The following is a 14,706-nucleotide window of genomic DNA, read 5'->3' as shown; positions in this document are numbered from 1 at the left end:
CACTAACTAAAACACTGTGGTGTGCAGACTCTGCGACGGGAAGGAGCACTAACTAACACACTGTGGTGTGCAGACTCTGCGACGTGAACGAGCACTAACTAAAACACTGTGGTGTGCAGACTCTGCGACGGGAACGAGCACTAACTAAAACACTAGTGTGCAGACTGCGACTGGAACGAGCACTAACTAAAACACTGTGGTGTGCAGACTCTGCGACGTGAACGAGCACTAACTAAAACACTGTGGTGTGCAGACTCTGCGACGTGAACGAGCACTAACTAAAACACTGTGGTGTGCAGACTCTGCGACGTGAACGAGCACTAACTAAAACACTGTGGTGTGCAGACTCTGTGACGTGAACGAGCACTAACTAGCGGATATCTGTTATTTAATAAACGTTCCAACCCACAGGCCTGGCCATGACTTACCATGCATCACCGGGAGAGCTTTTACATGGCTCAGCACAGCTTGTTACAATGTCATCAAACCACCTCACACGATCTGTGAGCTACTGGAACACATTCCTACGAGCAACATAACCTTCTCCTGGCCTCGTCTACCGAAGCCCATTTTCCATATTAAATACAAATCAGACCCCTTTACAGTAGAACATAGCAAACATAACATAGAAAATATCAGTGAATACTCATATTCCTAGAGAACAAATGATCTGAATGCCATCCAGCAAGTATCCATACACATCAAGTACAGTCTAAACCCAACATAGTGTTTGTGGTGCACACAGACAAGAAGAACACATTGAGGTGTGGGGAGTGTTCTTTATTCATGGAGTGTGGTCTTTATTGTCTACTTCATTATCTCCTCTATTTATAACACATTAGCAGTCCTAGTGTATTGAGTAATGAGCAATTTTAGCCTTTTATTTTAATTGTGGAATAAGGCAGATTTTTTATCTGAGAATTTAATTTTTTTTTTTTTATAGCGGAAAACTAGGATACCTGATAATGAGTAATATAAACTATTACAATTATGCAAAAAACACCAATATTCAATATTCATTATTTGAGCTCTTTAACTGCGGTTATATCCGCTGTGAATTCATTAGAATTTAGCTTTGAAGTTACTATTTTTTCTTCCTTTATTTCAATACATAAATATTTAATCTCTGTTTTATTCAAAGCTAGCGGAAGCTTTCTCAGGTCATATCACAAAGAGGATGTAGAAACTGTTCTCTCCTTCATGAGAAATCCATCCTTCCTTTAATGTAGCACACAATGTGAAGCCACAGACTCAAACTCAACCTCTTCATGAGAAATCCATCCTTCCTTTAATGTAGCACACAATGTGAAGCCACAGACTCAAACTCAACCTCTTCATGAGAAATCCATCCTTCCTTTAATGTAGCACACAATGTGAAGCCACAGACTCAAACTCAACCTCTTCATGAGAAATCCATCCTTCCTTTAATGTAGCACACAATGTGAAGCCACAGACTCAAACTCAACCTCTTCATGAGAAATCCATCCTTCCTTTAATGTAGCACACAATGTGAAGCCACAGACTCAAACTCAACCTCTTCATGAGAAATCCATCCTTCCTTTAATGTAGCACACAATGTGAAGCCACAGACTCAAACTCAACCTCTTCATGAGAAATCCATCCTTCCTTTAATGTAGCACACAATGTGAAGCCACAGACTCAAACTCAATAAGCAAGCAATCAATCAAAACCAGATGAGTCAATCGAGAACAAATTCTCATTTACAATGAGGACCTGGCCAGAGGCTCCCACACCACAGCAAACAACATGAAACACAATGAACAAGGAGTGAACAACACATAACCAATTATCAATCAGAAAACTCGACCCTGCGCCTAAAAGCAGCCTCAGATATGAGCCGTTCTAAATTTGAACTTTTGTTGAAACTCATTCCAGTCATTGGCTGCTGTAAACAGTCGACTACGCCAGGAAGCAGGCGTACTGGGAGTGCAAATGGACAATACTGATCACGATTAAGACAGCTCAGAGGAGGATTCCCTTTGAGTGGAGAGAGGAGACACAACAGAACACTTAGTGTCTTCATGACAGCTTTGTCACAAATAACGGCATGTGGCATTCATGAACGTGATTGGAGGGGGGGGGGGGGGGGGCCCGCAGTCAGAATGTCACACGTACAAGAACACCTGTTCTAACACACAGGACTGGAGTGGAGTTTCAAACACATTCAGAGCAAACCCAGCCCACAGCAGACCCATTATCCTAACTGGCAGAGTTCTGTAAATGAACTGCTGAAAACCAAGCCACGTCAGTGGTGGGATAGGAACTTCGTTTCGCACCATCACTGGAGCTCTGTCTAAACATGCAGTATGGTAGACTGCATGGAAAGACTACATGCCCTCTCAGCAGGCTTCCTATAACAGCTCTCTGGAATCTGAAAGAGCCACGTTAACAGCTCTCTGGAATCTGAAAGAGCCACGTTAACAGCACACTGGATTTGCAAAGCAAACTTAGCAATTCATTATGGGCTAGGTGGAGAGTGGGGTCATGTTAATCGAGATGTTGTAACTGGTCTATTACTTCTGTATTAAATCACACTAGTACATTGCACCACCCCCTCCCCATCTTGTTTTGTTTCCCTTTTCAGAGTTCAAACAAGACCAACATCCTTTCCTTTCCTTCTCAGAGAATCCTGATCCAGCAGCCTGCCCCCTGTGTGTCCTGTGAGAGCAGGAAGCTATCTGTCAAAACCGGGCCAGAAAAAACCTCAGCTAGCAGTCGCAGTCACTGTAGTCTCTTCACTCAACGGGCAGGATTTTGATTCCTCTTGTCCGAACGAAATCCGTCAGGAATCAGGAAACAGAGAGAGGACCTGTGAAATTTACTAATCAAGCCCTAAACTCAGAACAGAAGATTATAGGGTGATAAATGGAGCATTCACGTCAGAGTGTACCTTCATGGAGAACCTGCCATGTCAAACCGTTCTGGACTGCGGTTCATTCAGTGGAGTTCTTGTTATCTTGATAATAATGAACAGGGTCTTGTTTTTGGTTCATACAGTAAAGCTCCTTGTGGAAGGTGTTTATAAGCACTGGGTCAAGGCTCTTCAGTGTGTAAGCTTTCCAAGGCTGCACTGGCATGCCAGACATTAAGTACAAACACTTCCATCCAAGGGGAGCAAGCATCCCCAGAGGTGCAGGGTAAGGGAATCAAGCATCCCCAGAGGTGCAGGGTAAGGGAATCAAGCATCCCCAGAGTGCCAGGGTAAGGGGAGCAAGCATCCCCAGAGGTGCAGGGTAAGGGAATCAAGCATCCCCAGAGGTGCAGGGTAAGGGAATCAAGCATCCCCAGAGTGCCAGGGTAAGGGGAGCAAGCATCCCCAGAGGTGCAGGGTAAGGGAATCAAGCATCCCCAGAGGTGCAGGGTAAGGGGAGCAAGCATCCCCAGAGGTGCAGGGTAAGGGAATCAAGCATCCCCAGAGTGCCAGGGTAAGGGGAGCAAGCATCCCCAGAGGTGCAGGGTAAGGGAATCAAGCATCCCCAGAGGTGCAGGGTAAGGGAATCAAGCATCCCCAGAGTGCCAGGGTAAGGGGAGCAAGCATCCCCAGAGGTGCAGGGTAAGGGAATCAAGCATCCCCAGAGGTGCAGGGTAAGGGAATCAAGCATCCCCAGAGGTGCAGGGTAAGGGAATCAAGCATCCCCAGAGTGCCAGGGTAAGGGGAGCAAGCATCCCCAGAGTGCCAGGGTAAGGGGAGCAAGCATCCCCAGAGTGCCAGGGTAAGGGGAGCAAGCATCCCCAGAGGTGCAGGGTAAGGGAATCAAGCATCCCCAGAGGTGCAGGGTAAGGGGAGCAAGCATCCCCAGAGGTGCAGGGTAAGGGGAGCAAGCATCCCCAGAGTGCCAGGGTAAGGGGAGCAAGCATCCCCAGAGGTGCAGGGTAAGGGGAGCAAGCATCCCCAGAGTGCCAGGGTAAGGGGAGCAAGCATCCCCAGAGGTGCAGGGTAAGGGGAGCAAGCATCCCCAGAGGTGCAGGGTAAGGGGAGCAAGCATCCCCAGAGTGCCAGGGTAAGGGGAGCAAGCATCCCCAGAGGTGCAGGGTAAGGGAATCAAGCATCCCCAGAGGTGCAGGGTAAGGGGAGCAAGCATCCCCAGAGGTGCAGGGTAAGGGAATCAAGCATCCCCAGAGGTGCAGGGTAAGGGGAGCAAGCATCCCCAGAGGTGCAGGGTAAGGGGAGCAAGCATCCCCAGAGTGCCAGGGTAAGGGGAGCAAGCATCCCCAGAGGTGCAGGGTAAGGGGAGCAAGCATCCCCAGAGTGCCAGGGTAAGGGGAGCAAGCATCCCCAGAGTGCCAGGGTAAGGGGAGCAAGCATCCCCAGAGGTGCAGGGTAAGGGAATCAAGCATCCCCAGAGGTGCAGGGTAAGGGGAGCAAGCATCCCCAGAGGTGCAGGGTAAGGGGAATGGCGTCACTGCAGGAACATGGCTATGTGGAAATGATCTTTATCATTGATACTGCCAGTGGTTAACATCACACAGTCAAGGTTTACCTGCAATGGATCTTTATAGAAAGAATAATAGAAAGCAGCTGTGTACCAAGTGTAGCGCCAGTATCTCAATGTGCGCAGCCTTTATTGTTGATATAGCCAGGAGGTTATAGAATTACCCATTAGCTCTCCTGCTTAATCAACCAAACAAACAAAAAAAAAACAAAAAAAAAAACACATGTACAAGTCTGTGTCACAGTAATGCTTTAACTTAGAGATCAGAAATACAACTTTCACACAGCAATTCTTAACCTACAGTACACAAGTGTTTCCTCAAGTCATCAACTGCAAAGCCCAGTCGGTGTTTGAGAGACACTGTAAGTGTTGAAAGATAGAGGATTGAGAAAGATACAGGGGATTGAGAAAGATACAGGGAATTGAGAAAGATACAGGGAATTGAGAAAGATACAGAGGATTGAGAAAGATACAGGGAATTGAGAAAGATACAGAGGATTGAGAAAGATACAGGGAATTGAGAAATATATAGAGGATTGAGAAAGATACAGAGGATTGAGAAAGATACAGAGGATTGAGAAAGCTACAGAGGCTTGAGAAAGCCCATTGCACACTAACAGAGGAGCGCCAATTCATACAGAGCTACCTGACCCCTGATGATAAGCACTCTGTCTCCTGGTTAAAAATAATTAATCCCTCTAATTAGTCATGTCAATATTTGTCTCTCTCCTTTGACCTTTTTCTCTTTCTTTCTTCAGTAGGCTCCCTGAAGCACTGGCTAGCTCATTAAAAAAGGACGCAGCAAAATGAATGAAGACCATTACGTCTACAGAGAGTGGCAGGATTCTTTCTTTCATGCAGACAAGCGATTTATAATGCTCTGCAATGCACAAAATAATGCTTTAAAATGTGCAATGAAGTTGAAGAACCTTTGTGGAGTTCATGGAGAAAACACACAGGCACACACACGCACGGGCACGCACACACAGACACAGATACAGACACGCACAGGCACACGCACGCACACACACACACACACTGGAAAATAACCCAGCTTTTCTACCCCCTCTACACGTTATTCAATAACAGTTTATCTGCAGTGAATTGTGGATGTACATTAATCAGGTTTATTAACCCACTGCATTTTAAAACCTATATTTTGTAATTGCCAGCAGCAATAGGAATCGTTGGGTGATGGCGATCTTGGAAATGAAAAAAAAAACAAAAAGACAAAGAGACACAATTATCCAAGAACGTACATGCCAAGCCTGGCATTTTAAAAAACACAAAGAGACAAAGAGACACAATTATCCAAGAACGTACATGCCAAGCCTGGCATTTTAAAAAACACAAAGAGACAAAGCGACACAATTATCCAAGAACGTACATGCCAAGCCTGGCATTTTAAAAAACACATTTCATGATCCTGTACTTCATGTTCACAGTCTGTACATTTCATTTCATGATCCTGTACTTCATGCTCACAGTCTGTACATTTCATTTCATGATCCTGTACTTCATGCTCACAGTCTGTACATTTCATTTCATGATCCTGTACTTCATGCTCACAGTCTGTACATTTCATTTCATGATCCTGTACTTCATGCTCACAGTCTGTACATTTCATTTCATGAGCCCGTACTTCATGCTCACAGTCTGTACATTTCATGTCATGAGCCTGTACTTCATGCTCACAGTCTGTACATTTCATGTCATAATCCTGTACTTCATGCTCACAGTCTGTACATTTCATTTCATGAGCCTGTACTTCATGCTCACAGTCTGTACATTTCATTTCATGAGCCCGTACTTCATGCTCACAGTCTGTACATTTCATGTCATGAGCCTGTACTTCATGCTCACAGTCTGTACATTTCATGTCATAATCCTGTACTTCATGCTCACAGTCTGTACATTTCATTTCATGAGCCCGTACTTCATGCTCACAGTCTGTACATTTCATTTCATGATCCTGTACTTCATGCTCACAGTCTGTACATTTCATTTCATGATCCTGTACTTCATGCTCACAGTCTGTACATTTCATTTCATGATCCTGTACTTCATGTTCACAGTCTGTACATTTCATTTCATGATCCTGTACTTCATGCTCACAGTCTGTACATTTCATTTCATGATCCTGTACTTCATGCTCACAGTCTGTACATTTCATTTCATGATCCTGTACTTCATGCTCACAGTCTGTACATTTCATTTCATGATCCTGTACTTCATGCTCACAGTCTGTACATTTCATTTCATGAGCCTGTACTTCATGCTCACAGTCTGTACATTTCATTTCATGAGCCTGTACTTCATGCTCACAGTCTGTACATTTCATGTCATAATCCTGTACTTCATGCTCACAGTCTGTACATTTCATTTCATGAGCCCGTACTTCATGCTCACAGTCTGTACATTTCATTTCATGAGCCCGTACTTCATGCTCACAGTCTGTACATATCATTTCATGAGCCCGTACTTCATGCTCACAGTCTGTACATTTCATTTCATGATCCTGTACTTCATGCTCACAGTCTGTACATTTCATGTCATAATCCTGTACTTCATGCTCACAGTCTGTACATTTCATTTCATGAGCCCGTACTTCATGCTCACAGTCTGTACATTTCATTTCATAATCCTGTACTTCATGCTCACAGTCTGTACATTTCATTTCATAATCCTGTACTTCATGCTCACAGCCTGTACATTTCCAATCGCATGAGTGTCAGTCTCAGGAGGCTTCTCCAGCTCCTCTCACCAGGTGACAATTAAAAAGGAGAGAATGCCCCTGCCAGAGTTCAGCTGAAGCACTAAACTCAATCCTCACACCCATGACATACATCACTGTGCTTCTGGTTATTCGACCTTCACTCTGAAATAAAACGTTCTGCACAGAAACATTTTGAATGCACAGATAACTTAGAAGAAGAATACAGTGTGTTAAAAACATCTGATTGTATACAACTGGCAAGAAACAGAAGCTTTAAAGATATTGCAAGAGTCGCAAGCCTGAATTATACTTCCTGTAAAAATTGGACTTTCTAAAAATATGCAATGGAAGGAAGCACAGTTTAAAGGGGACAGCTAATCAAAAGTGTATACTTTAGAACAGGAGCTACACTCATCATTCCACTTGAGAACAGCTCTGCACAAAGCAGGTGGTATTTATAGAAACAAAGTGGAAAGGTGCCAATTATACAAGGAATCCAGGCAAACAAAACTCTAAAGTGCAGATAAATGAGAACATGAGCGAGCATCTCCTCGGAGTTTCAGTTTAAGCAGAATACACGACAGAACAGTTTAACTGTCCTCTGAACAAGCCAGCTATCGTGTCTCTACAGAAACGAGGTTCAGGAAACTTCTGCGGACACCTGGGCCAACTCCTCAAAGAGATGCACTCCAAATCCTTGCAAGAGCAATTTATTATTCTATAAGATATGTGAAGGCAGACATTTTGTTGGGATTGTGCCCTCATACAAAATGGCCGACAATTACACAAAACAGTTCACAAAATGGTCGACGGGGAAATCTGCCCAGAGACAGGCGTCTTGGGAAGGGTGTGAATGGGCTGTGATGACCTGTTAATGGGGCAATTAAACTCCAAGCACCTGTATATTCAGGAAAGGGACAGCCACAAAGAGCGAGTGTTTTGAAGAAGAGAGTTGTTTTGCTGTATCTGTGTGCGGGGACGAGGAGAGTTATTGTGTTGTGAATTATTGATTACCTGTGTTGAATTGGAACGTTTGGGCTACCCTGTCGGGTGCAAGACCCTGTTTATATGAAAACCTGTATTGTGTACCAAACTTTACTACTGACTATCCCTCTGCCTGGAAACCGGGAGAGAATAAAGAACCAGGCCTTGCACTGATTGAACTGAGATATCAGTGTGTGTTATCGTTATTCTCAACAAGTTTGCCGTTGCAGGCCCTGCTTTGTAACAATATTACATATATACATACATACATACATACATACATACATACATACATACATACATAATATATATATATATATATATATATATATACACACACACACACACACACATTGTATCTAATGCACTGGTAAATGAAATGTATATCTTTCCCCAAGCTCAGGAGTACTGGAAGCTGTGCTGAATGTCATGGAGAACGGGGGCTGTGCAGATGGTCACAGCAGACGCTCTCTTGCATTTAATCTGGGACACAGTGGGAATCAGAATCACCTCATCAATGAGCGGATGGCATGAAGGGCAGCGGAGGTTTCCCAGCGTGAGAGTTCCTCCTGAAATATTCATCTCTTCATTCCCTTCCCACTGGTACAACCAGCAGCCTCAATATACTAGAAACTAATAATACTGGAGCTCTGCTCTTCACCTGGTAAGAGGCTTGCGTGAGACAGAGTGAACAGCTTCAAATGTCATGTTTTAAATATACGACAGCCATTCTTCAATGCTTTGGGCTGGCTTCGCAGCCACATGTTTAGTGGTAAACTTCCTTCTCTTTATTTTTCTTGTTCCTACTGTAGCAACTTTACATTTAAAACATCATATCAAGTTTCTATAGACGGGAAATAAAGTCTGGGTCAATCAAAGTGTTTGTAGGCTGGTTAGACACATGAAGGGCATTACTGAAGGAAACCTGCTCCTGTGCGCAGCCAGGCTTACCTCTCCCTTAGACACATCACTGAAGGAAACCTGCTCCTCTGTGCAGCCAGGCTGACCTCTCCCTTAGACACATCACTGAAGGAAACCTGCTCCTGTGCGCAGCCAGGCTGACCTCTCCCTTCAGTCCAATGCATCTCTCAGGCAATGTCAATTGACAGCAGGGCTGTAGTCCTAAATCTGAAGGCACCGGAGCTCAAATATCATTTTTCTTAAGCAAGAATTATTATACAAATGCTCATTTTATTTGTATACTGACCCTCTAGTAATGTATATAATAGGCCATGCATTTATCTGATTTCTACAAGGATTTCCTTCTACAGTGTCTTTCTCCATCTTTACGTTACTGACTTCTCTGTGTGTCGATGGCTTCGGTTGCGTTTGTGTCCACAGTCGTAGTCGATGCACTGCCTCTTGCTGTCGTCTTCATCAGCATTTTTAGCTTCTTAAAGAAGTAGTTTGTAATAGAAGTTCCTAATGCTCTTTCCGTTGCATCAAGAGGAACCAGACAGCTGTGTGGGAGATGCGAGTCACGTGACTTTGCTTGCCTATTATGCGAGTTCCGGCTTGACTACACCACTGCTGCCTATAGAAAATACACATCTGCCTTCAACACAACCACTGCTATGGAGCTTATTCAAAGAGCTCCTTCTTTCAAAGAATTTCTTTCAAATTGTGACAAGATAAGCTGTTGTCAGAGACGCCCACCCACCATGAGAGTGGGAAGCTTCGTCTTCATATCTCACTAATTGTACAGATGAAGCTGAACCTTCCTGTTCACACTATACCAGTCAGACTGCACAGAAATGATCCACCTGAAGAGCAGCGCATGTGGGTGAAATGCGCTGGCAAGCTTTCAGATCATTCTATTGATTCACGCAGATGTCATGTCTTTCCATGTGTGTGTACTAAAGAGTTTCCCATCGTTGTGGATTCATGCTATCAGCCTGAACACTTAAATCCTGTCACTGAGAATAGAAATGAGAGAACGAGTGTAACAGCGCAGCTCCTGATGGAGCTGGGACCACATTGCTAGCTGTGGAAACAAGCTGGTCTTGTCCAGTGTTGAAGGTTTCTGTGATTCGTGCCACTGTAGCATGAGTGCTGTCACATTACACATTACCAGCGAGCGAGGGTCTCAAACATCCCTCACCAGATATCTCTGGTGCTCAGATAGCATTGTCAGCGAGCGAGGGTCTCTTAAACATCCCTCATCAGATAGCATTGTCAGCGAGCAAGCATCTCAAACATCCCTCATCAGATATCGGTGGTGCTCAGATAGCATTGTCAGCGAGCGAGGGTCTCTTAAACATCCCTCATCAGATATCTGTGGTGCTCAGATAGCATTGTCAGTGAGAAAGGGTCTCTTAAACATCCCTCATCAGATAGCATTGTCAGCGAGCGAGGGTCTCAAACATCCCTCATCAGATATCCGTGGTGCTCAGATAGCATTGTCAGCGAGCGAGCGTCTCAAACATCCCTCATCAGATATCTGTGGTGCTCAGATAGCATTGTCAGTGAGAAAGGGTCTCTTAAACATCCCTCATCAGATAGCATTGTCAGCGAGCGAGGGTCTCTTAAACATCCCTCATCAGATATCTGTGGTGCTCAGATAGCATTGTCAGCGAGCGAGCGTCTCAAACATCCCTCATCAGATGTCTGTGGTGCTCCTTTTCCTTTTCCTGTCTCGTGCTGTTCTCTATTGTTACTGGAGAAGAGCCTTTACTGCGCACTCAGCAGGAGCACACAATGCACTCTGCAAGGAGAGTATCGGAGTGAAATCAGTCTGCCACAGTCTGAGCACAGGATGAGAAGTACAGCAGATGCTTGCATGCTGTACACCTTATAATAACATGCTGTGCACCTTATAACATGCTGTATAACACCTTATAATACCTTCATACAGTGTTAAGAAGGTATTGCTACCTGTACATTACACCTTGTGGGCGGCAGCTATGAAATCCCAGCAATGACATCACACTGATTGCTATTGAAGCAGCTGGCAGATGAAGCCAAGACTACTGGAGCTTTCACTCGAGTTCCTTCGTTTCTCGAAGGTTCATTGAAATGGCTGTGAATATCTGCAGAGTAAACCATGTGCAATCTGGTCAAATTCCAACAGTCTTACTAAAAGCTTGTATGATTACTAGAAAGAATGAGACATAACTTGGACAAGGCTTATAAGAAACCATGTAGCTGAAATACCTGCTTATCCATAACAACCTCCCCAGGGGCAGAAAGTGTGTTTGATTTACTTCCAGGCGGTTTAACACAGGGCATGTTTACACATGGGGATGAGCACCAGTGCTGCCTGAACCGGAGGAGCTCTGCACAGGGGAGGGCATTGGTGTGGATCAGGCTAACTTCCCATTCTAGGTGAATCAAGTGAACAAACAGCTGCTTGGGTTTGTGTGGATCGCTGTGCTCAACAGAGTAAGAAAAGCTGCAGTCACCACAAATCCAAGCAGCTGTTTCTTCACTTGTTTCTCTGAATGGAAATCAGCCCGATCGACACCAGTGACCCTCACCTGATTGTCAGCACCTGATTTCTGTGGAGAGCTCAATGTGAATAATCGATGATCGGTTCATGCAGCACTAATTAACACTGAACGTGAGGTCCTAGTATCTTTAACACAGGCTCCAGTCTTTGTAAATACTTGCTTGCACTGTTTTCTCATCAGCAGAGCTTATGCCACAGCAGCTTGCAAATCAAAATACAAGAGGAAGGTTCAAATCTAGAAGAGGGCTTTTACCAGCTTTAGCACAGATTAGGAAATTGCTACCAAATCCAGTGTTTCAACTTCTCAGAATCTTAAGGAATTATAATATCGTTAATAATAACTGATCCTTCAAGAAATGTGACTGCTGCACATGGTTTATGATTTACTGATTCCAAAGCCTCTTACAAGGCAGAACCCTAAATGCAGCTTTCATTTGTGATATATTAGTGGAGCAAGTGAGCTTTCTGTCTGGATCACAAAAACAACACAATGTCCCCAAGCTTAGGTGGGCCTTGGCCAGTACAGTTTTCCATCATGACTAATGTTGCACTTACCGTATTAGTCACAGCACAAATCTAAAAACATTCAGGCCAACAGTAATTATATAAACTGTGTGGTAGCCAACAAACACCAAAGTAAACTACAGTAACATTGAAGCATCACTGTTTGCATAATTTCACAAGAATTCTAGGATTTACTGGAAGCACAAGAGCTCCAGTGGCAGAATCCGTTAATAAACACGGTGTGTAACCCTCCCCCGTCTCCTCGTCCCAGTATCTAACATGAGGATGGACTGCAAGAGACCAACCCAGGGCTCAGCAAACAGCACATATTCTTTATATATATATATATATATATATATATATATATATATATATATATATATATATATATATATATATATATATATATATATATATATATATATATATTATATATTGATGACTTGGACCAAGACATAATCAGTAAACGATGCACATTTGCAGACGACACTAAACTGGGAGGAGTAGCTAACTTCCAAATCAGCAACTTTAAGAGATTTAGGCAAGACTCAAGCTTGGGCTGACGCAGATCTAGAGAGGTTATATTAATTATACAATGCACTGGTACGACCACGCCTAGAATACTGTGTCCAGTTCGGGTCTCCATAAGAAAGACATTGAGGCATTGGAGAGAGTACAGAGGAGAGCATCACGATTAATTCCAGGATTGAAGGGTATGTCATGTGAAGGAAGGGAGGCTGAAAGAGCTGAAAGAAGGAGAGCCAGAGGCGATTTAATAGAGGTATTTATAACTGTCAAGGGGTTTAACACAGTAACTGCTGAGAATTATATTTCACAGGTCACAGAGAACAGAACCAGGGGCAACGGGTGGAAGCTGAAGAAGGGCATGTTCAGAACCGAGGGGAGAAGGCGCTTTTTCACAGAAAGGGTGGTGAACCACTGGAACAGGCTGCCGGACAGAGTTGTTGAAGCAGAGACTATCGGATCCTTCAAGAATATTGTGGATGCTGTCATGAACAATACTGTATAACCCTCTCTGTGACCACAGTAAGAGCTTGAGCTAGCCGCCTGGAGGAAGGGCGGTCCATTTAGCCACGGATTCCCAGAGGTTTCATTCTTCTAACCTGGTTGGGGGGAGGGGGTTGTTTTTCCTCTCCTGAGTGCTAATGGACCACACTGGTATCAAAGAGAGCGAGCATAGGTGGGCCGAATGGCCTTCTCTCGTTCTAGAATTCCTTATGTTCTAATTCATGCCAGACCTGTTTTGAATTGCTTTGTCCCCCCGCAGTGAGTGGGATGCATGTACTGAAAGCAATGAGAACGAAGAATAAAGAAGCAGAGATAGACATACAGTGAAGAGCGAGAGGCAGGCCACTCTGAGGAGTTCAAATGCCTGTTCCATGCATTATCAGACACACACAAACTGCAACAAGGGCTCCAACTCGGGTTCCCGTATGACTCCATGTACACGAGGACAGTTTGAGACAGTTCAGGCTTTGCAACTCACATCGCAATGCATCATGGTACGTTACATCTGTCTCGGATACCTTTCACAGCAGGACTACACTTACCAGAATGCATTGGGGTGTGAGTTGAAAAGCCTGAACTGTCCCATTGTACATGGAGTCACATGGTCACCCTAGCTCTAGTGGAATGTAAAGCACTGACCTTTGTCGTGTCATCATGTGACCGCTGGTACCGTTTCCAACGGCAACCATAGATTCCTGTGAGGCACGATAAGCAGAGCTGCCGCTCATAGACCTGCAAGGGCTGGTGCTTTACCATGCTCCTTCAATCCCTTCAGATCCGCAGAGCATGAGGAGAGCCTGTGAGTGCAAACAGAGAAAGAGGAACACAGTGAGCCAGGGACCATGCTCCTTCAATCCCTTCAGATCCGCAGAGCATGAGGAGAGCCTGTGAGTGCAAACAGAGAAAGAGGAACACAGTGAGCCAGGGACCATGCTCCTTCAATCCCTTCAAATCCGCAGAGCATGAGGAGAGCCTGTGAGTGCAAACAGAGAAAGAGGAACACAGTGAGCCAGGGACCATGCTCCTTCAATCATCAGAGCATGAGGGGAGCCTGCGAGAGCAAACAGAGAAAGAGGAACACTGTAAATCCACGCCCTGTGACACACAGAACTCAATACCACACTGTAAATCCACACCCTGCAACACACAGAACTCAGAAAGCAAAACAAGCAGTTTAGGTTTTAAATGTTGACACCGTTTACATCATTTCACATGATTAGCAGCTTGTACTGTAAACACTGTCCATGTGTCAATAGAGCTTATCTGTGCAGAGCAGCTAGGATTAAACCCCCAGTTTGCTAGGGGTCAGTGGTGCTTATCACTACTACACTATTTTGTTTTTAAAGAATGTACTGCACAGCGGTCCTAAATTGCTCACGGGTGTAATTTAGCAGTTAGGGCAGGGGTGGGCAATCCTGGTCCTGGAGGGCCGGTGTCCCTCCTGGCTTTTGTTCCAACTGTGCTCTAAATTACTTAATTGTACTGATTATTACCAATTATTGGTCTAATTAAGTAATTTAGAGCACAGTTGGAACAAAAGCCAGGAGGGACACCGGCCCTCCAGGACCAGG

General features: G+C 44.5%; 1 protein-coding gene across 2 annotated transcripts in view; it reads right to left on the bottom strand.

Annotated features, from left to right (window-relative positions):
* The window catches only part of LOC117405775 (glycerophosphodiester phosphodiesterase domain-containing protein 5-like), a 52,865-nt gene that overhangs the window by 19,722 nt on the left and 18,437 nt on the right, over positions 1-14,706 (bottom strand). For both annotated transcript variants that reach the window (XM_059027913.1, XM_059027915.1), the window contains exon 2: positions 13,775-13,932. In XM_059027913.1, the coding sequence (XP_058883896.1) occupies positions 13,775-13,891 (117 nt within the window). In that variant the 5' untranslated portion in view covers positions 13,892-13,932. The remainder of the gene's footprint in view (positions 1-13,774; positions 13,933-14,706) is intronic.

Source organism: Acipenser ruthenus, chromosome 8 (genome assembly GCF_902713425.1).
Source record: "Acipenser ruthenus chromosome 8, fAciRut3.2 maternal haplotype, whole genome shotgun sequence".
NCBI lineage: Eukaryota > Metazoa > Chordata > Actinopteri > Acipenseriformes > Acipenseridae > Acipenser > Acipenser ruthenus.
The sequence above is the reverse complement of the archived record's forward strand: the minus strand, read 5'-3'. Positions and strand labels throughout refer to the sequence as shown.